Source organism: Phallusia mammillata, chromosome 7 (genome assembly GCF_965637545.1).
Source record: "Phallusia mammillata chromosome 7, kaPhaMamm4.hap1.1, whole genome shotgun sequence".
NCBI classification, from domain to species: Eukaryota; Metazoa; Chordata; class Ascidiacea; order Phlebobranchia; family Ascidiidae; genus Phallusia; species Phallusia mammillata.
In genome coordinates this window covers 17824049-17846525 of record NC_137258.1, presented here as the reverse complement: position 1 = coordinate 17846525, position 22477 = coordinate 17824049, and the positions used below count along the sequence as shown (strand labels likewise).

Sequence of the window (22477 nt, the reverse complement as noted above, 5' to 3'; positions counted from 1 at the left end):
TTATTTCAAAGAATCCATCAAACAAAAACATACGAATTAAAATAGCCCCTTTTTCTCATTCTATAAATAACATGCGGTGAAATTCATTTCTGGTGAATTGCTAATATCTTTATTCACAGCCATTTTGAGGGCTAACTTGACAAAAATTGTTAGTTTGAAATATTTTCCCTGCTGAAGAAACTTGAATTGTCTAGTTGTCCAAGTCTGGTTACAGATTCAAGTAATAGGGTTTAAACCACTTAAAACGAACAAATTGCTATTTCTTACCAAACAGGGTTGCAAATAATAACCTGAAACTTAGCACATAGTAAGCTGAAATTTTCGGCAAGAATTAGAATATACCGTCCTACTACGAGTCGAAACTTTAGGCACAAAACTTAGCGTTCTTGAATGCGGAAATTAAACCGTTGAAACTGTTAAGTGCAACACGTGGAAATTTTTTGGTTTCAAAACACCCATGTGTTCCTTTTCACATACTTTCGCTCCGTACAATTGTTTTCACACAAGAAACTATGTGTCAGTGGGCGTTTTCGTGTTTGTCTTTGTCTGTGTCAAATATGTAAAACGCCCACCTAAATTATTTCGGTTCGTTGAAGGAACTGACTCACTTTGTTCACAAGCAACAGTGATAATCAACGGCGTATGATAAACTGTAACGCACTCATGCAGACCCACCCAAAAGCGCAAGAATTTAAGACACTTCATTACCAGAACGTCCGTGTGACCATTCGAGGACTGAAACAGTGACCGCAGGTTCCATAGTATAGGCTACCGTAACTCAAAGTTTATGGAAAGTCATTTCTTTAAGTCGCCTCACAATGTTGCGCACTACTGCATTTCGTATCAATAAAAAAACGAATGTACGACTTTGTTTAGTAACATTACAATCTATCAGATTTTGGAATAAACCGTAAAAAAAAGGTTTTATATTTACCCTACTGCTAATGGCAACCAATGTTTGTAATGTTCCAACAAGTCTAAAAACATTATTACTTTACTTCTGAAAAAACTCGGTTAAAAAAAACGAAAATGTGAACCTTTTACAAATAATTTTGGCACAGTAGGATTTTAGCGTTTACTGAAACAAATTACCAACTTTTAGCTCTTTAGCGCCCTTTGGCGTTTAATTTCAGTCCTAAAAATTCGCGCCGAGAAAGCGATATATTTCAGTAAAGCAATAATGATCACAACAACCAAACCAATGTGCAGCTATGACTGCTATATATTGATACTGTTATCTTTTGCCTTTTGTTAGATATGTCTTTCAAATTGGTAAACCTTATCCAGGTTGAAACCAAACTTAATGAGAACTACAGTGTTTTTTTTAGTGACAAACTGCTTGGTATAAATAATGACACATAAAAGAAACTTACCTTCTTGCCAGACAATCAAATCCACTAAAAGTCATTCGCGAGACTTTACCAGGCGATCCTAGTAGTAGTAAGCCTACTGCAGCCTTGTAAGTTACAAGCGATGATAAACAAGCAGATATTTGTCCTGCGAGCAATCAACGCAAAACGCCTCAGACTGTGTAGCCTATCACGCGCGGAAGAAATTGGACAATTGACTGGGCCTGTTGCATACTTTGAAGCAACCATTTAAAGTTAATGCCCTAAAGTTTTTTTTTCAACATTTACAGTCTCACGTGCCGGGCTTAATCTGCAGGTTTACTTTTGTTATTCAAAATTAGTACATCTAGTATAAGTGCCTTTATGGGCCCACAAGTAAGGAATAATCCGGTGCAATTTTAATGTAAATCTGAGGTTGCAAGAAAGAGTCAACCATGCGTGTTTTTGTGCTGGTATTTTAGGTGTGAGTGGTTGTCAGCGGAACTGCTGTTAATGTCGGACTACGTTTTATTGTTATCTTAATGTGTCACTGGTGCGTTGGGATTATAACCTAGGATAGATGTGATTACCTGCTGCTTCGTGTGTTTTGTCGTGTATTGAACATTGCTTATGAATCATGGCTTAATCCGGCCGTAATATTTTATTTGTGTCGCTCATGAACAATCGATTGCACACACACATACCTTCGGCCAAAGGCGCTCCAATGTGTTTAGTACGATTGTGGTACATGCTTAAATATATTTGTCATATAGTTTTTTAGCCATTTATAAATCAGCTTGGCGCGTAACAGAACACACGATAACAGAAAAAAGTATGACGCATGTGGGCTATATGGCAACACTTATATACAACAAAAACAACTCTACATATTGCATCAACGTTGTTGGTTGATTTAATGTGGGAAATCGTTCCAATTGACATAAGCTCCAATTATTATCGACGATCGCCCAATCCCCCGTAATCCAATACCCCTTCGCTTAATTGTCCTTGATCCTTTACCAAAGCTGATTTGTCTGTTGCTTGCTTTTGTGCCTTGCTTTCTATAGTAATCGTCTTCTCTGCTTCACCAGGCGAGTACTTGTGCTTCAAAGGCAATGAGCTGACCAAGGCCCAGTCTGAACTGCCGTCGTTAGCCATTCTACCATACATTGAACCCTCACTGCCACTGGTCGAAGGCTGCTGATATAATCGATTAGGCATCATGTCTTCGCCGTCGACATCAGCGCCCAAACCACCTTCAAAACGGTCATTTGTGCTGCGTGTATGCGCAGGGGCGATGCTTTCATCTGCGTAGTAACGACGATATATACGAAAAGCAATAATCATCCCCAAGCCTTCAAGTCCTTGAAATAAGGCGTAGTAAACTGGAAACAAGAAATAAGCGCCCATTGTTTCTTTGGCGAACGCCATCTTCAGAATTATTGAACTGAGCGGGCTGTTCTGGCATCCAGTCTCGAAAGCTGCAAATACAAAAGTTTGAGAGTATTTGTCTCAGTTTTTAATGCATTGGGAAGGACAGAAACATGACACTTTTAATTAATGCAAATAGCCCACACAACCACAGAGATATACAATGATTGGGATTTTTTACTGGAAATGTTTTTTTGTGAACAATATATACATGAATGTTTTAAAATGACTTTAGAAATGTTAAACAAATAATTTTTCGTCAAAACCTATATTGCACAGTCATATTATGTATCGCACTGTACATATACGTGTCTGAAAAAACAAAAAAAGGGCAAATGGGTATAAACGTCTACTCCTGGAGAAGGACACAAGACCCTGAAAAAGTAGACGCAGGAGCAAATTATGTTGTACATCAACAAAATACACAATGTTCTTAGTCAAGTAAACGTTAGTTTGTCAGTTGTATATTATCATACTTTTCGAATAAACGTGACATCTTCAGTAAATAATGCCCTTGCCCTTACAGATCATTAATATAAATTTTAATGATCAAATACTTACCGACAGTTCTTCGACTTGCATCGGGTAGTCTCATTCCTGTTGTCAACAAGTAGCCAGTAGCATATCCGATTAAAGGCATGATCATAGCAATAAGATACATCTTGCCCGAAATGGCAGCAAACAAGGTAGTCCCAAACATTATACCGGAGAGAGTCATGAGAGCAATAAAAGAGATTCCAACGCTAAATAGCGATATCTGCCAAAACAACAAGCCAAAATTGTGACACTTTTTAAACGATATTTACTGGATAATGTTTATAAAGCAGTAGTTCTTTGACCTTCGGGAACTTATGTAGATGCAAAAGGACATTGTTTAAGTCAATGGTACCAAAACTTTTGTTGTAAGTTTGGCTCGAATATCTATGAGGTCATCTATCTTAAATCTGAATGTTTAGTCACAAAGTATTTTTGACCAAATTAAGAACATTACTGTCGAAATACGGACATATATCATCATGAAAATAACAGAGGGGAAGATTCAAACTTGGTAATTACCTTTACTGGGAAACTACACCAAAAACGGTTGAGGAACACTTCATAAGTTGAGTTGTTGAGTTGAGTTGAGTTTATTTCGCCGGGCAAAATCGTAGCAGCACAATTGCGCTAAAATATTTAGCAGGCCGGAAATAGCTGCGCAACGTTCAGACGTTAAAATGCGCGACAAAGATGAGGGTACAATTGGTGGAGGGATGGAAGACGCGCTGCAGCTACACCGTTATTATAAGCGTAATTTGCCGGGGACTCACATCAGAGGGTGAGGTTGGCGCATTTGAACATCGGGACTGGGGGGCAACGTTGGTGGAACCAGTCAAGTTGGGACCTAAAAGCTAACCACCCGTGTTAGGGAAAGAGGCCGGGGTTCAACAGGAAAAGAAACCACCCAAAGAAACCCTGTTGGATAGTTTCAGGCGCCGGAAGAAAGGGTGCAGCACGAAACTCAGTGACGATATTAAACAGTACTAAAAAAAAAGAATGGCACAAAATATACAAACAGATAAATAAACAATTAACAAATAAACAAAGTAAAGTAACATTAAAAATAAGTCTTTTGGTGGTCACGTCTCAGAGAGGGGTTCAGGGCTTCAGGAGTTGGTAATGACCTAGCCAGTTGCAGCTGCCTGTGGAAACAACTGCAGCAAATTAACTGCTCATGCAACTACCAGACATTAGCACACTTGCAAGTAATTATGTTAGTTCACAGCACGCGGTGCTTGATATGTTTAAATAGTTTCAAAGTGAGATAAAGTGCAAGTCATCATAACACAAGTCATCACAACAAAGAAGTGCAAAGACAAACCCACACACACACATACGCACGCATGCGCTGAAGTGCAATAACAGTTAAGTTTACATATACTTTACTGGTAATAACCAATTGAATTTGTAGTTTGCGTTACAACAGGATAATTTGTTAGTAGAAGTGATACTAAAGTGAGTGTATAATGCTAAAAAGCGGTCATTGTACAGACATCAACAACACAAAACACATGCAGGTTGTTTGCCATTGTATCGGACCTTGGTTGCATACGACTAAAAGCTTTTAGTTCTAAGCAAAGTGCAGGTGTTATGATAATAGTAACAGGATAGTTACATAATTCACGTCGGTGCTGTTAAGGTTTGTGCAAAACATATGAAGTGAAGTGATTTGCAAACGTTCTTGCGCTAGGTGCATTTCTAATTTTTTCTGGGATGTTATTCCAAATCTTCGGACCCACATATCTAATTGACTGCTAACTTTGTATTGTGCGGTAAAACGGTTTTAAGAAAGAGGAGCTGGCACGAGTGTGCATTGTTAGGTTGTTTACATTTATGAAATTGTTGAATATATCTGGAAGTGTATTGTTATTATACTTATACATGAACAAGGAGATTTCAAGCTCGAATAGCTCCTTGATGGAAAGCAGAGAGTTTTCCTCCATTACTTTGGTCAGATCACTTTTATGTTTTAAGCCAAATACACATTTTAGGAACTTATGACATATATTCTGGAGTTTGGTAATTAACCTTGATTGCCCATGGTGCCAATTGATTATGCAGTACCGTATGTGGGAAATAATTAAACAATGATACAGATTTAAAAGGGCTTTTTTATTGAGAAATTGTTTTATCTTGTATACGATTGCCAAGCTTCTTTTACATGACGAAATCAGTTTGTTAATCTGCTTCTTCCAGGATAGCCTTTCATCGAGAATTATTCCTAAAAATTTGATGGATTCTACCTGCTCTAGTACATGGCCTTTGATTTTAACTTGAACCGGTTGACAGCTGTGGTTTTGTTGACGAAAGAGGATGGTTTTAGTTTTAGAAATGTTGAGGGTCAATTTATTAGCAGTAAGCCAGTTATTAATATTGGACATTTCATTGTTCGCCATGCACTGTAGTGTGCTGTTGGATTTAGCTGATAATAAGATGGTTGTGTCATCAGCGAACATTAATGGCGATCCAAATTTTAGACAATTAGCGACGTCATTTATGTAAATAATGAACAATAGGGGACCTAATTGAGAACCTTGGGGTACGCTAGAGGGATAGAGCACACATTTTCTGATGTGGTTCTGTTGTACACCACTTTTTGTGTGCGGCCAGTAAGATAGCTTTCAAACCATTTGTTAGCAATACCGCGTATTCCGCAATGATTTAGCTTATGTAGTAGAATTTTGTGATCTATTGTATCAAACGCTTTTGATAAATCCAGAAATATACCCATGGTTGCTAGTTTGTTGTCTATGTTTTCAGCAACCTGTGCTTTAAGCTTTGCGGTCACATGACTAGTTGAATGATTACGCCGAAAACCGAATTGGTACTTAGTAAAAAAATTAGTAGATCAAAAAAATGAATTTATACGAGTAAAGACCAGCTTCTCTAATATTTTCGAAAGGTTTGAAAGCAAACTTATTGGCCGGTAGTTTGTTGCCAATTCACGATTTCCGTGTTTATAAATAGGGACTACTTTTGCCAGTTTAAAATCATTCAAAAAGACTCCTGAATTAAATGATTGATTAAAAATATGAGCAAGACTAATAATACAGTTTTCAGGCAACGCTTTTATTACCTTGATAGGGATTTCATCAAAACCATAGCTCAGTTTTGGTCTCATTGATTTTATTATGTTTTCTATTTCACCAGGACAGGTCGGAAACAAAAACATTGAATTAGTTTGTGGGCGATCCAAGAATGAGGTGAACGGTTTTTCTGGACTATCAAGAGAATCTGCAAGATTTTTGGCAATTCTTGAAAAATAATCATTAAAGTGATTGGAAATTTTGCATGAATCATTGGTGGGACTGTCATCAACAATTATAGGACTTACACCGGATGGTTGAGATCTTCCTAGAAGTTTGTTTATTATCGACCAAGTGCTTTTCACATTGTGTTTTACCTTACTAAATAAAACTTGATAGTGTTGCCTCTTTTTGTGGTTCAGTTTGCGATTGTATAAGTTCCGTATTGTGTTGTACCTCCCCTTTCGCTCCTTTGTTTTCTTATTCAAATATTTTTTGTATGCTTTTTGTTTTGCTATAAGTAGTTCAGAAAGTTCCAAGTCATACCACTCATTTTTACTAGTTTGTCTATGTTGCCGTTTTAAAGGAAAGCATTGTTTAAAGTGTTCTTTAAATAAATCACAAAACAGGCTAAATGCATGATTTGGTTCATTTTCACAAAGGATATGTGAAACATCAATCTGACCCATTTGTCGTGAAAAGTTCTCAATATTCTTGTTGGAATACTGTCTCATTAATGTTGGTTTATTATTATTTTTCTCATTGATATCAACACAAACCATAACTGGGAGATGATGAGATATAGAGTCAAGAAGTATAAAGGATTGGGTCTGATGTTTAAAGTCATTTGTCCAGATATGGTCAATACATGTGGCACTAGTATCTGTAATTCTGGTGGGTTTGTTAATTATGGGAACAAAAGAACCTTCAAATAAAAGACCAGTAAAGCTATCAATGTGGTTGTTGTTTGTATCCAAAAGGTTATAATTTAAATCTCCAAGTATGTAAGTATGATTTTTTTACTTTTTATAGTAACTAAAACATCAGTTAGCAGTTTCAAAAATTCATTGCCAGTGTTTAAGTCCTGTCCTGCTGATCTATATAGTTCCACAAGTTATGGTTTCGGTTTCGAACTCTATGTCAACAAAAATTGACTCGAATACTTTTTCCTGCATTATTGTTAACTTTTCACATATTGAGTATGTTATGCCAGATTTAATATATAAACCAACACCGCCACCATTTGTTTTACGTCGGCTGTTGGAAATGAAATTGTAATTTGATAAGTTACAATGTAAACCTGGTTGGTTGTTTTTAATCCATGTTTCATTAATGCCAGTGATACTGGGCCCAATGGTTAAGTTTTTTATTAAAGACTCCAATTTGCAGAAGTTGTTGGGGTTAACAAGTGAACGTATATTAACACAGATAGCTGAGAAACCATGCCCAGAAGAAGCATAACAAATTGATTCTGGTATTTCATTTGAGTATATATATATCTACCTGAGTCTATCAGATTACTGGTGTTATTGGGTTCACATTCATTGTCTTGTTCATCATTCATGTGGGAAAGAATATGACTTTCCATAGAGTTAGATTCTACTAAGCCCTCATACTGGCATTTAAGTTCATTGTCAGTCAGTAAAGTAAATGGAAAATTGGTGGAAGATTTAGTTAGACTTGTAGTGCTGGTAGTTTGGCTAGGAATTGACCCCATGATTATGCCCCCTTTCTCGCCTTTAGGTATTCCTTTGACAGGCATAGGATAAGCCATGCTCATATGTGTTGTTAGTAAAACATTAATTATATCTGAATGTAGGTATAGTAACACACAGTGTGATACTTTAAGCATGCAAATTATGTATGCGTTGATTTAGTTAAGGGAATCTAGATCTTCTATTTTACGAATCACCTTTTTCTTTCCTTTAACCATCACATGGATGATGCCGTTGTTCGTCCATGTGCTTCTTATTCCAACCTTGTCTTGCACTTGACGAAGCAGTTGAAGTCGTTTCCTTGTCAGTGATTCCGTAAGAACGAGTCCACTTCCAGCCAAACGTCTTTTCTTGAAGAAGAGTTGATTCCGAACTGACCTTCGAACAAATTTGACAATTACCGGTGTACCTTTTTTAGCTGGAAGGACATGAGCTATGTCATGTCCATTTGTGACACTGGAACAACAGGCTTTAATTTAGAATTTAAAATTGGTAACAAATAGTTGACAAGCTCAGTATGACTCCCCTTGGGAACTTTGTCAGCACCATGCAGTATGAGGCAGTTTCTTCTGCCATACTGCTCAAGGTCATCCAGATCCTGTTCACAGGTTTTCATCCTCTCATCAAAGGTGCGGATTTCTGACTCGAGTTGAGTAAGTCTGATCCTCAACTCACCAGCTTCTTTTACCATTTCAACAGAGGTTCCAGCTGTGGAAACAGAATCAGAGCCTTTTACAGCAGTAGCAAGTTCTATTTGATGTTCTAACTTATCTTGTCTTTCTTTAAACTCCTCAATTGCTTTGGTTAGCTTCTCCATTCTTGTGGTGTTGGTAGCTCCTCCCATGATGATTTAATTAATCAGATACAATTTATTCAGATTTTAAATTGAGCAAAATGGCTTTTAAATATTCCTAAGCAGTCATGTAACTTATTCAAATAGAATGATGGAAGGATTACTGGCTGTTGTTGGTTTAGTTTAGCCTATTGTTTTTACTAAACTATTCCAAACCAGTTTAATATCTGTTTGATAACGTTTGCCAAAAAACGATGGCCACTGCTACAAGTATTTTCGTACATTTTAAAAGCATTGAAATTTTAAGTTTGGTTTCATACGTCTGATATAGAAAATAAACGTCCCCAGTTGACATTTCTTACCTTCAACACAGTGTTGGCAATCTTGTCGTACTTTGCCTTTAGTGCGATGCCGAGTGCAACAGGTAAGAAGGGCATAATCAGGGTGAGAACCACACCTTCAAAGGGTACGAAGCCGCCTATGACCGAAACATCAATATCAATCCAACTCCCGTACATAAAAAGACATAGTGGCATCAGAATAAAGGCGAAAAGGGTTGATACGATAGACATCAAAACACTGCAAAAATGTCAAACAATACGACAGTTAGTGACCTGCCAGCAGCATCAACCATGCAATTCAGTATGAAGCAAATTTACCCCTGCGAAAAAAACGAACGCACCTCATATTTAAACCGTGTGTGTGATATGGTAATCACGAGTCATCACTGACTCATGGCGGCGTTTTTAAATAAATATTGGGCTCATCATTATAAAGTTTAAAGAGCTCTTCTGGCAAATGTGATTTTATTCCGACGTTTCGACGTCCTATACAGGTCGTCTTCATCAGGGTAAATAACACTGAATGCGACTAGTACAGTGCACGATAAACAAAGGAAAAAAGGAAAAAAAATAGAACGCAAGCACGTAACAACGCAACGAAAACACCGCGCGATAACAAATGATTGACCCTCTAATCTTTAAGCAGGTGCCTGTAGCACGCTGGAAGCATCACGTCTGTTTTGATGTTCATTGTGTTGACCCGTTGGTGAATATTCCATGACTCAAGAAATAGTCTTTTCCTGTAGTCAGGCTCCCGGGCCACAACAGAAGCCGCATTGAAATCAATACGGTGGCCTTGTGATACCGCGTGATTGGACAGGGCCGACTTCTTTGCGTCGCTGTTGGCAACATCCCGCTGATGTTCTTTTCGGCGGGTGTTGAGTGACCTTCCAGTCTCCCCGATATATATTAACGGACACTCGGCGCAGGGAATAGAGTATACAACACCACTTTGTTCAAGGGTGTCGGTTGGATCTTTCGGGTGACTCAGTAGCTTGCGGAGAGTATTGGCAGGTTGAATGTCAACCGCTACGCCGAAGTCACGCAACATACGCCGTAGAATATCCGTCAATTTCGGTATGTACGGAAGTGTCACAAAACCCTCTGTTTTTGGGACACGTTGCCCGTCCATCACGGAGAATCCAGTTGGGGTAGCCGTTGTATTTCAAGGCTTTGCAAACCTTAGCCAGTTCCGCCTCGCAGTCGTCGCTATGAGTGCACAAGCGTCGTGCCTGATCTTTTAGGGAACGAACCACCCCTCTTTTCTGGTATGTGGGGTGATGAGATCGAAAATTGAGAAACCTGCCGGTACTCGTTGGCTTGTGGTACACTCTCGAGTACAAGACGCCGTCATCGGTTCTTGTGACTTGAACGTCTAAAAATGGAAGACAGTTTTCCGATTGGAGTTCCATGGTAAAATGAATGCCGGGTTGCGCCTCGTTGAGATGCTGTAAAAATGCCTCAACCTTGTTCTTAGCAATGACACAAAAAATGTCGTCAACATATCGCCGCCAGAATCTTGGTGGGTTGGCAAATGTTGATAAGGCTTTTTCCTCAAGCGCTTCCATTGTCATGTTTGCGACAACCACGGAGACCGGGGAACCCATCGCTGTGCCTTGAACCTGTTGATAAAAGCTTCCCCTGAATGTTAAAAATGATTGCTTCAAGCAAATCCGCAAACCGTCCACAATATCCAACGGGACCCATGGTGTTCTGTCTTTAAGGCTATAAGTCGTTTAAAATCCTGGATGACGCGATGTCCATCGCCAATTCCACAGGAACACTTGTAAAAAGTGACACGACGTCATACGACACCATTAACTCTTCGTTGGACAGGGGCGGCAACTGTGCTATCTCTTGAACAAACTTGGACGAGTTCGAAACAGTCCATTCCGTATTGCCCACGAGCGGAGAAATAACTTTCGCTATAGGTACTTCGCAAGATTGTAGGTTGGAGTACCAACAAACGAAACGATTGGTCGCAGAGAGATGCCTTCCTTGTGTATTTTTGGTAAGCCGTAGATGCGCGGAGCGGAGCCGTCCGTGCTATGCAGTTGATGGAATACGGCTTCAGAAATGCATTGCCTCTCTGTGTGCAATTTCCCCACGAACTTATTAAGGACGCGTTCCGACTTACGTGTTGGATCACGCTTTAAACGCTTGTAAGTCGAAGTATCCAGTAATAAGTCAGACATTTTCTTGTCGTAATCTGGGCGGTTCATGATGACAGTACAGTTACCTTTGTCTGCGGGTAAGATCGAGATATCTTCATTTGACCTTAAACTTCGGATCGCTTGGTGCTCGGTGTTACTGAGGTTGCTTTGACCCATTCTGTGTGTGCGAAGGCAGTTTGCAAGTTTGCCTTGAATGATTGCTTTAATGTGCGCGGGTTGCTGCCAAATTCCTTTCTCGACTGTAGCAATAATTTGTTCTTTCGGTACTATACCCGTGGTGCAGTGGCAAAATTAAGACCAAGTTACAACACTTTGGTTTCATCAACCGTCGGTTGGTAATCAGACAGGTTCATGACCCAGTTATGCATCTTCTGTCTTTCCACTGCAGGTCTTCGTCTGTCGCACATGGAACTCAACGATGTCAAACGCCTTTTACAATCAATCATCGCACGATTGTAACGTGTATATTAACTCCGACGTTGGTGTGGTCTAAACTCCGCTCTAACTGGTCTTGCGTCAAAAAGGTTCGCAAAGCCTTGAAATACAACGGCTACCCCAACTGGATTTTCCGTGATGGACGGGCAACGTGTCCCAAACAGGTGACCCATCCAAAAACAGAGGGTTTTGTGACACTTCCGTTCATACCGAAATTGACGGATATTCTACGGCGTATGTTGCGTGACTTCGGCGTAGCGGTTGGCGTTCAACCTGCCAATACTCTCCGCAAGCTACTGAGTCACCCGAAAGATCCAATCGACACCCTTGAACAAAGTGGTGTTGTATACTCTATTCCCTGCGCCGAGTGTCCGTTAATATATATCGGGGAGACTGGAAGGTCACTCAACACCCGCCGAAAAGAACATCAGCGGGATGTTGCCAACAGCGACGCAAAGAAGTCGGCCCTGTCCAATCACGCGGTATCACAAGGCCACGGTATTGATTTCAATGCGGCTTCTATTGTGGCCCGGGAGCCTGACTACAGGAAAAGACTATTTCTTGAGTCATGGAATATTCACCAACGGGTCAACACAATGAACATCAAAACAGACGTGATGCTTCCAGCGTGCTACAGGCACCTGCTTAAAGATTAGAGGGTCAATCATTTGTTATCGCGCAGTGTTTTCGTTGCGTTGTTACGTGCTTGCGTTCTATTCTTGTTTTCCTTTGTTTATCGTGCACTGTACTAGTCGCATTCAGTGTTATTGACGACCTGTATAGGACGTCGAAACGTCGGAATAAAATCACATTTGCCAGAAGAGCTCTTTAAACTTGATACTATGCCTGGCAGCAATAGCTTATATATCATCATTATAACTTGTTCAAATAGAATTAAAAAATAAAATAATACAGTTTCATATACAAGTTTACTGTGCGAAAAGACACTACTGCATGATAAATATAGAAACCTGTATGAAATAATACCTAATAGGAACACAAATTAAGTATAACGTATGCCATTTTACTACACGGATTGACCTAACAATACATTAGCTACAATGGTCAAAGTTGTTGCTTGAGGTCATTCATGGCACAGAAATTAAAACATCTTGTTTGGAATGTGTTTGTCGGCGCAGCGGTCAATCTATTAGCTGCAGGCAGTGGCGGCTCGTGCCTAAAATTTGTGGGGGTGCTGCTCAAAATTTTAGCCTTTATTGAACATATATAAGTTGGCAATATATAGAAAACCTACATTTATAGTTTTTTAGTCATTGTTTTGTGTAGAAAAACAAGTAATACAAATCCTAATTAGAAACTCCATTGTGACGTATTTTTTGTTACGCAATAATGTACACGAGTGTAAACAGCAGACGATATCATTTGTGTATTTTGTTTACTTGCACAGCGACGGCTTTAACACCATAACATGCAGTAGTAATGTGGAACAAAAACACACGTGACACAGACTCTAAACTAAGCGGTTGTAAATACGGTAAAACACAACAAGAATATAGAAAAAAAGTAATGATTCGAAAAAGGTCGAAGTATTTCAGTTCGACAACATTTAAAAAAATGGTCATGTTTCATTTAAGTAACCTTATGGTCACAGTCTGCGTTTTCAACATATTATATGACACTTCGCAGAGTATAATTGTCACAAAAAAATTAGCCATACAGCTGTTTATTGGTATCATAACTGACAAATTTAACAACCACTTTACATTTGTGTCAGAACTTGTTTATTTTAAAATCTTTTTTTGAATTTTTGTGTACAGACTATTATTTGTCTTTCAGATTTTTAACTGCTATAATTGCTGCTTTATTTGCTGGCAAATAGCTTATAATTGCTTTTTTTAGTGCAAAACTCCTTAAACCTTTAAAATTTACAACACTCTCACTTAAATTTAAACCATATTATTAAACCTTGTGCTTCCTTTTCACAACCAAAATGAATCATAAAGTTATAGTTTGGGCATGATGATTGATAGCTTCTTCCTTGATTCCAAATGACAACTGAGAAACTGTATTTTTATTTAGTAGTCTTAGCACCGCAAGTGCAAGTCTTTTGGAAATAATGGTGTTCCTAACAAAGGTTTGCATCCAAACTGTTTTGCCTTTGAAGGACTCATGGAAACAGCAAAAAGGATTTTTCATCCTAGTAATTTCACTTGTCAAAACATCATCTAGATTATTATTAAAGTAATCATGAACATTAGATCTACAGAAACATTTTCATTTCAGTAACTAGCTTTTCTTTGTCAACAATAGGATGTGCTTGGTGGTCACTACTATCACGTCAGTAGAATGTTCATTCTTAAGAAACACTTCCTGTGAAGCGATTTAGCAGCTACTGTTTAGACCAGTAGTTCTCAACGGGGGCGCCAGCGCCCCCCTGGGGGCGTTTGCTCTCACTAAGGGGGCGCTGGATAATAATTGGGCGTTTGGGGGGCGCTGGGAAAAGATAGAGCACAGGTAAAACGAAACAAAACGTCAAAGTAATTTCAGTCGTATCTCTTCCATCAGCGACCAGTAAAAGTAGATTTGACTATTCACTGTACTTTGTTTGCTGGGTATTTTTGATGGTGATGTCACAATGCATTTTATACAAATCACAATGCGTCATTTGTCGGGCTTGTCTGCGCTTTGAAAGCAAAATTTGCCAGTAGCAATTGACTTGTGCTTGGCCGAACCGAGCTAGAATCCGAGTACTTGTTACAGAGCATCGCAATTTTTTATGCTCGGCGCTCGCATTAACTATAGGCCGTTAGACCAGGGGTCGCCAAACTACGGCAAACTCCCGACGTCATTTCATCCGGCCCTCGCGAGTGTTTGGTCCTACTATATATCTTGGAAAGCTAAAGCTTGAGTTAAACGTTAAAAGTTAATTTATTGTGAAAGTATATCTGCATCAACATGTAGGACTAAGTTCACCTAATTTTACAGAACGCACAAAATGATCCAAAAGTTGTCAGTTTTATCACAGACCAAACCAAAACTATCAATGCCTTCATTATTGTGCGCGAACAAACAGCTTTCTATTGTTAATTGTGATGGAATAAATGAGTTTTGCCTGTACAAGAGATTCAATAATTTTCAAAACAATTTTTCTATTTGACAGCAGCACGATCTTACTTTAATAAAGATTGTACTTTTGTTGGTCCCGGAAAGACGCGCGTTAGGATTGCAACCTATGTAGCCCTCGCAAGATATTTTTAATGTTATCGGGCCCGCAGTGAAAAAAGTTACCGAACTACAAAACTGTACTACGAATTGATTACTTGCTTATTACACAACAATGTAACGGGCAAGTCAAACGGTTTTTGTGACATCACAATTGATCGTGTGATTTGTTTACTGCTGACGTACAGAAGTAGGGTCCCCAAGAATGAAAGTGACTGTTTTCAAAAACGTGTTAACAATCTCAGTTCTATTTGTTACATAAAAAAAACGTTGGTGTTAACTTTGGCGTTGGCTCTCTTTACGTGTTGTGCAGAAAGGACCTATACATATTAAGTACGGCCCTGGGGGCTAAAAAAGGGACCTTAAAAAAGTAAAAGCAAGGATGTGGAAATGTTTCTGACGTCACAATACACCAAGCGTTAATGTGAGATGCTTGCTGCTCGATCAAACAAAACAATTGCAGTTTCGGCTCATCACGTGTACCAAGCTAAAAGCATTTAGCAGCAAATAGTAGTTATAGCACTGCACATTGCATAGAATAGATATTGTTTGTGAAATAAAATTGTTTTGATTTTTGTCAGTTTTGAAGGGGGCGTTTATAAATTACGAATACGTAAAAGGGGCGGTACAAGAAAAAAGGTTGAGAAACACTGGTTTAGACAAACAGTACATGTCCATTATATCAATACTCATCTTTTTCATCATGTCCATGTAAGGGAGTTTCAAAGTGTCCACAGAACAAAATGCAGTCTATTATTTAGGACAAAATTTCACGATTTTTTTCCCCTTTTTTGTTGTGTTCAATAATTGAAAGTCTATATACGCCTCACTAAGTTTTTCCTTAATGTTTACAGTTCCCAAAAGTGAAAGTGAAACATCATTGTCCACATGCTTCTTTGACTTCTCATGTTTTTCTGCTTTCTCACCTATTTTGGCTATATTTGTAAAACCATCTTTTGTCCAGTATTTTTCATCACCTCCAAACAGCAAACATGGAAAACAGAACAGTGCACTTTTAACTTCACAACCACAAAGCCATTTTTTTCTTTTGATACCATTTAGAATTAAAACTGCGTATATATTTCTTGTTGTGGCTCATTCCTGGCTGACAAAGTTGAATATCAGGCGTTGGACGCCCTTTTTTCTTTATACTTACATTTTCAGCACTTGATAACTGCGAAATCTTAAGTTGCTGAAGCTCACTCACATTCACCGAATTAGAATCTTGAAAAGCCTTGATAAACCTTTCAATCAAAAACTGTAAAAATGATTAAAAAAGAAAAACTGTCTTACTGTACTCATTGCGAAGCTGATGATACACGTGATTTGCTTTGGCACACAATAAACGCGGAACAGACAACTACTTCCGGGTGTCCAGGTCGCACGCTACGTGATTGGTGGAGCTGCGCGAGCCGCAGCACCCTGGCTCTTATTTTGCCCAGCATGTAGCTTTTCAAAGTGCGCATGCGCAGAACCGCAAAACGTCATGAAACGTCACGAAACGTCAGAAAACTGGAGCTGCAGTTCCAGAATAGATATACATTAGTGTTTCCAAAAATTTTTTTTAAAAAAAGGTGATTAGGGCGGAAATTATGCTTATTATATATTGCTAAGGAATAAAAAAATAAAAATAATGAAAGTTATTTGTAATATTATGGTAGGTGTATTAAGTAAAAATATGTAGGGGGTGCTGCAGCTCCGCAGCACGAGCCGCCCCTGGCTGCAGGCAAGTTGCAAACATCTGGTACGGCTTTCAACGGTAATAGCAATCAATTGGGGTGAACCAGAATGCTGAATGTTTCGCCTTGAAGTTCCTATTTGGCTAATCTTCATTGCAAGTCATCGATTGAACTGTCCCGGTTTCGGCGTTAAAAACTGCTGGTATTTCCCTAAACTCCGGGATTGGTATTGCTTTAGACATGAATAAAGTTAATGTAGTTGTTCACATGCGGATGGCATGTTTTCACGGAGATCTTGGCCCAAGCGATAGCCCATGTCTTTAATGCTCGACTATATTAAACTGATGGACCTTCAAAATAGCTAGTGGTCCTTGTTATTTTCAGATCCATGTTTTTTGCCCAAAATGCGGAACGCAAAAACATCGCTAAATATTAATCCAATTTTTGATTTGCGTGTTGTTGTATACCATATTTTTTTCTACTAGTGTAAAGCACAAAGCAGGCCGGTTTAAGACGAACGGTGTATAAAGAATGTATAATCTTGTATAGGTTAGTTATTCGTACGCACCTGAGGTTGACGTCGCCGTAGAAGAAATAAGTAAGCAGTTTTGATAAATTGCCACCTGGACAGCTTCCAGTCACTATGACTGCAATGGCTGCCACTTTATCCAGGCCAAACATTTTCGACATCCCCAAACCCACCAGAGACATGATACCAAACTGGAAGGTGAGCGCAAATGCAATACCTGAGATTTTGAACCATGTAATTTAAAAACCATTATATGCTACCGATATGCACAACCTATGTTTTTTATTAAAATTAAAGAAAATTCTAATTTACAGATACATAGACAAGGCATATAGGCTATCCTTATGAGGGAAGTGGCTGTAAAGTTGATCTTGAACTGATAAATTCGTTTGAACATGAAATAAAACTTTCTTGGCATAGAAAAAACAAACAAACAGTGTAAATACTAATTATGCTACGTTTACAGTACACGAATCCTCAAAGAACTGGTAGGGAGGCGGAATTTTTAAACCAACGCAAATTGCCTTAAATTAACAACCGCTGTCACGAAACCCAGTAACTTGGAAAAGCAATTTACCGCAAGCATCCAGAAGATGTTCTTTCATCACCGATAGATCGATGGTGCAGCCAAGACCAAGCATCGTTTGAATAACCAGCAACACCAATATTGCTTCAATGCCTGAATTTAAATCTGGGCTCTTTTGAATTCGCTTCACAACTTCGGAAATGTCGTCATCAATCAGAGTGCTTGTTTCCGTTGAATATGTTGGCTCTGACTCAGGCTTGTCCGATGCTGAGGATGTAACGCCTTCCGATGACGACATTGATGACGTATTGTCTGTATCGTTTTCGCTTAGCATTCCAGCTGGACGTTGCATAAATTTTGCTCGTTTTGGTGCTGAATATCGCCCTATGCCTGACCCGTCATGGACGTTATTTATCTCGTTCAAGAACATTAAACCTTCGCTGCGTCCGGCTTTGGCTTTATGACGACGAGGCATGTCCAAAGCGTTTGACATCATAAGAGCCACAATCAAAAACACCAAACCGATTCTAGGCAATCCACCCATTTTGTATCTAACTTTTACTGCAAAAGAATAATTTCGGCTTGAAAACTGCCTCGGCAAAGTGCTTAGTATTGATCCTAAAACTGCTATTTTAGTCAACCAACGACCTTTTACTTTTATTTCGAAACACTGAAGCACCTTCTCGAACGACCTTTTCTACGTCACATCGACGTGTGCTCAGCTGGCTATGAAAAATTCATGCGTCGCAACGGATCACAGCTAATTGGTTCTTTTGAACTTGGGGAAAAAACAACGTTCGTTGCAGTGACGTGTTCACGCCGCGTGCCTTTCCCCGTAAAGCGAATTTGTTATCTATTTGTAACGACGTTCAATAATTCATAAAACGGCTGTAAAACGATGTGCCAGATTACTGCATGTAACATATATCCCTCAGTCAACAATGCTAAAAAATCAAAACTAAAAAGTCCTTTGTTTTTAATACTGTCCAAGCTAAAGCTTCTTAACCTTTTACACAGCGGTCTAATTTAATAGCATTGTTATAATAAATAGGTTAACAAGATTACATCTACAAATATATTTTGTTGTAGTGGAAAAAAAATGTACTTTCTCCACCTATTTACAAAACTTCCCGGTTCCGATCTTTTGTATTGGCGCACCAGGTCGCACAATAAACATGACATTTTCTTAAAAACAACAAAACACGTAGCCTACATCAAGGGGTTGACAGCGGATAAACAAAGAATAGTTTAAGAAACGAGAACATACTCATAACTGAACGAAAAACACGATGACGCTATATGAACGAAAATAATGACGTCCCGGTTCCATTTACTTACTACAAAGCTATTACGATTTTCTAACCTCACTTACGGCAGTCTGAACAATAAATGCAACGACTCCAAATGCAAGTAACTCTCAGAAAGGCATCGATTTCCGCCTTTTTCTTGACTTAAAGCTGTTGCAGTTTCTATCGATTCTGCCATATGAAGACACAAGGCGTACAGCTTGCATGGGGAATTGCTGCGGGACATGTTACCAATGTCTAGTGCCGGGAACATTATGACCATTGGACATATTGGCCTGGAAGTCTCATTAAGTATTGCACTACAACTGATCAATACTTCAATGGCCCGGTCAGCCTTTCTTTGTTCTTAACCTTCTGAACTTGACGTATTTCCTAATTGCGATTAGTAGGCTAACAGTCAATTACTAATTTTCTTCAAACAATCCCGAGAGGATTTAACAAATTGTTAGTAAAAGCTAATTGTATAATTTTCTTAAGCTATAAGTCAGTGGTTCTCAAACTTATACGGTCTGCGTACCACCCGACAACTTTTTCTATCGTTGCGTACTACCTTAACCAGTGGTTCTCAAACATTTTTGTAGTCCCGGACCCTTTTACAAATTTAAAGTCTGTGGACCCCCAACTTAATTTACCGCAGGTCTTCTTATGTTTCACGTTTTTTGGCATTATACGTTATTACGCTTTAAAAGCATTTTTATTATGATGTCACAGGGAAAAAACTCACAAAAAGTAATTGTTCTTGGCCCAATTAAGGTGTGATGCACTTTTATGCAGGATTGTAAAAACGGTTGAAAAACTAAAAAATATTTTTCTGCGGAATAATGATACTAAAACTTTTTTTGCCTCCATGGACTCCGCGAGCCACAGGTTGGGAACCACTGACCTAAACCTGTTTGAATGGATAGAGCAAGAAATAGGCCTATTTATTCGACCTGGCTAGCATATTTAGCGATTTCAAAAAAATGTCCAAAACACGAATTTCGCCCAAACCGGGGCTGATCACTTGGGTCAGTTGCGGTGCAATTTCGGACTTAAATTAGGTATTACAGAAAGCTACTCGCGTACCACCTAAAAAAGTTCCCGACCACAGTTTGAGAACCACTGCTATAAGTCAAACCGTTTCAACTCTTTTTAAGATGGCTCAGTAGGAATTCTAAGAGGTCTAACCCAATACAGGATATAACATACAACATCCATATTTTCGAGTTCTTATGAAAAAAAACCTTAAACCTCACTTGACCCTCTTTAATCTACAAGTTTCGGAAACCTATAAAGTATATAAGAAACAAAAAAGTTGTCAACAAAGTAGCGGTTCTCAAACTGGGATCCGGGGTCATTTAGGTTTAAGGTTCCGTGAGGCAAATTTGGGGGGACCGCGAAATGGTTGAAGTTCTTCTATAATTTTATTTGGCGTCCGTCTGTGTCACTGAATCAGTTTAAATCAAAGTAGAATCGAGAATCGCCTGTCTCTATTGCTACACAATAGCCTTTATTGCATAACAACTAAGAAAAATACAATCGTAATGTTTTTAGTCTTGCCTATCGGCAGGTTATTATACCAGCTATATAAAAAGTTGCTGTGGTGACTCCTAAAAAACCTTAAGGCCCTTGACAGGTTCTTATTTTAAGCATGATTAATTCCAACAAACAATCTTACAAAAACCCACGGTATTGATCAATGACGTAATCTTTATCAAAGTAATGTTCGCAATAAAGTGTCAGCAAAAAATCTTTTACATTTCCAAAATGTTAATATTATCTCATTAACATGTTTAAGACTATTAAAACGGAAATCCTAGCTAGTGAATGTCACCTTGGTGCGGTGGTTGCTTAAAACGTGTAAAAGCTCATCTAAGCACTCTATTACCAATTCGAAAAACACTGCAAAGGATGTGATAACCCTGAAACAGATGAACATATTCATACTGGGATCAGCCCTGAAGCATCGATGCATACCAGCGATCACTGCAAACATATCGATAAATCATAGTAGCATTAACGCTTGGGAGACCAGCTGATTTGGTACAACGTCTTTATTAGGCCTGGCGTACTGTGAACTCTGAAACTGATTCGATTACAATTCGGACACACTCGGTTTTAATTAATAATAATCAAAGCGTCAACTGTGATTTACCTCGCCTACGCCGCCACACCGATTCATCTACGTATATAGACATGGTTGCCACTTGCCATCGACTTGAAACCAAAAATAAAGACAACCGAAAAATGTAAGTTTTAAGCGAAACAAAACAAACGTTTTTGAACAAATCTTTGCATTTATACGAGCTATGACATAATATTTGCCATATTTTGGCCAAAAACAATCTGATCCAGTAACTCGTTGTTGGTAGAAAATACTATGTGTGTGCATCTCACAGCAGGCAGCGGGGATTTGACTATAGTAATTGTGGAAAATAAGACAAAATAAGGACTACAGTCAAAAATAAGGACATTTCTTAGAAATAAGGACAATGAACTTTTCTAAGACATAGCCTTGCAAAATAAGGACGAATCTTAGAATAAGGACGGTATGGCAACCCTGTATATAGAGAAAAAATCAGGGTAAGAACCATACACTATTTTAGGCCTACGCTTGCAGTTATACATCACAAGCTCCCAAAGTTCAAATAATGTTGGTATGTACTCATGCATTGTTTTTGACAGACCAGCTAAAGTATCAAGGTAGTTATACAATAAACGCGTCAATTAAAAACAACTTACTAGAGAGTTGGTTTCATCTGACCAAATTTCTGTCGTGGGGCCTCGCCATGTGGCATACAATAACATTTTCCAGGGTGGCACGATCCCGGCGTGGTATCAATTCCAAAAATCAACCCTGGATAAAAGCTTGTTTACAACCAAATCTTCTAATTACTAATCGAGCTTACTTCTCGAACGAAATTTCATTCACACATTTGACTTTGAGATTAATACCTCCCTGATAATCACATTTTGATAAACGTCCATCGTCCATAAATAAATTAGAGCAATCAGCCGTCGCAGTACAAGTTGGCTCTTTGCAAAAACGGAGCTTTTTCAAATTAAAAACTTTTCCATGCCTGTCAAAACAACGACGCTGCCTTCATCAAACAACACAACTTTCACAACTATTGATTTCAAAATAGGTGTCAATTATTTAAACATTAATCATCTCGTCGCTGCCAAAAACAAATTAGGACAACTGTAACATAAATGTTGTGTAACAAAGTAACAACTTACACGTGCTGAGCAGCGCCAAGAAAGGCCTGGGACCTTTAGCCAACATCCAAACCTCATCATCCATAACAGAACTACACTTTGGATAAGTTTGCTGCCTGCAAACAATGCGTCCTCAAAACACCCAAAAAATTTTACCCAAATCCTGCAAAACTCCTATCTCTGCAAGTTTTCTGACATCCAAGTCACTGATCGCCATCATACAAACACAGTACAAATTACAACAAACTAAACAAAGAACACGTGACGTGACTAAG

At 38.7% G+C, this 22477-nt stretch overlaps 2 protein-coding genes across 2 annotated transcripts; both read right to left on the bottom strand.

Annotated features, from left to right (window-relative positions):
• Nucleotides 1-1970: 1970 nt before the first annotated feature.
• LOC145237259 (hepatic sodium/bile acid cotransporter-like) lies at nt 1971-19688 on the bottom strand. Its single transcript, XM_080100061.1, has 5 exons — nt 17749-19688; nt 17211-17388; nt 9193-9409; nt 3321-3516; nt 1971-2809 (listed from the first exon to the last, which is right to left on the bottom strand). Exons 1-5 carry the CDS (start codon nt 18239-18241, stop codon nt 2283-2285), a joined length of 1611 nt encoding a protein of 536 aa, XP_079956187.1. The 5' UTR covers nt 18242-19688; the 3' UTR covers nt 1971-2282.
• LOC145237260 (uncharacterized) lies at nt 9513-10840 on the bottom strand. The gene has a single exon (XM_080100062.1). The coding sequence runs from the start codon at nt 10776-10778 to the stop codon at nt 10212-10214; it is 567 nt and encodes a 188-aa protein (XP_079956188.1). The 5' UTR covers nt 10779-10840; the 3' UTR covers nt 9513-10211.
• Nucleotides 19689-22477: the final 2789 nt, after the last annotated feature.

Coding starts and splice junctions, on each gene's coding strand:
- LOC145237260 (XM_080100062.1), bottom strand. CDS start 10,778: ATGGGTTCCCCGGTCTCCGTGGTTGTCGCAAACATGACAATGGAAGCG.
- LOC145237259 (XM_080100061.1), bottom strand. CDS start 18,241: ATGGGTGGATTGCCTAGAATCGGTTTGGTGTTTTTGATTGTGGCTCTT. Junction 17,389..17,748: donor ACATCTTCTGGATGCTTGCG/GTAAATTGCTTT, acceptor TCAAAATCTCAG/GTATTGCATTTGCGCTCACC. Junction 3,517..9,192: donor TTGCCAACACTGTGTTGAAG/GTAAGAAATGTC, acceptor TTGTTTTGGCAG/ATATCGCTATTTAGCGTTGG.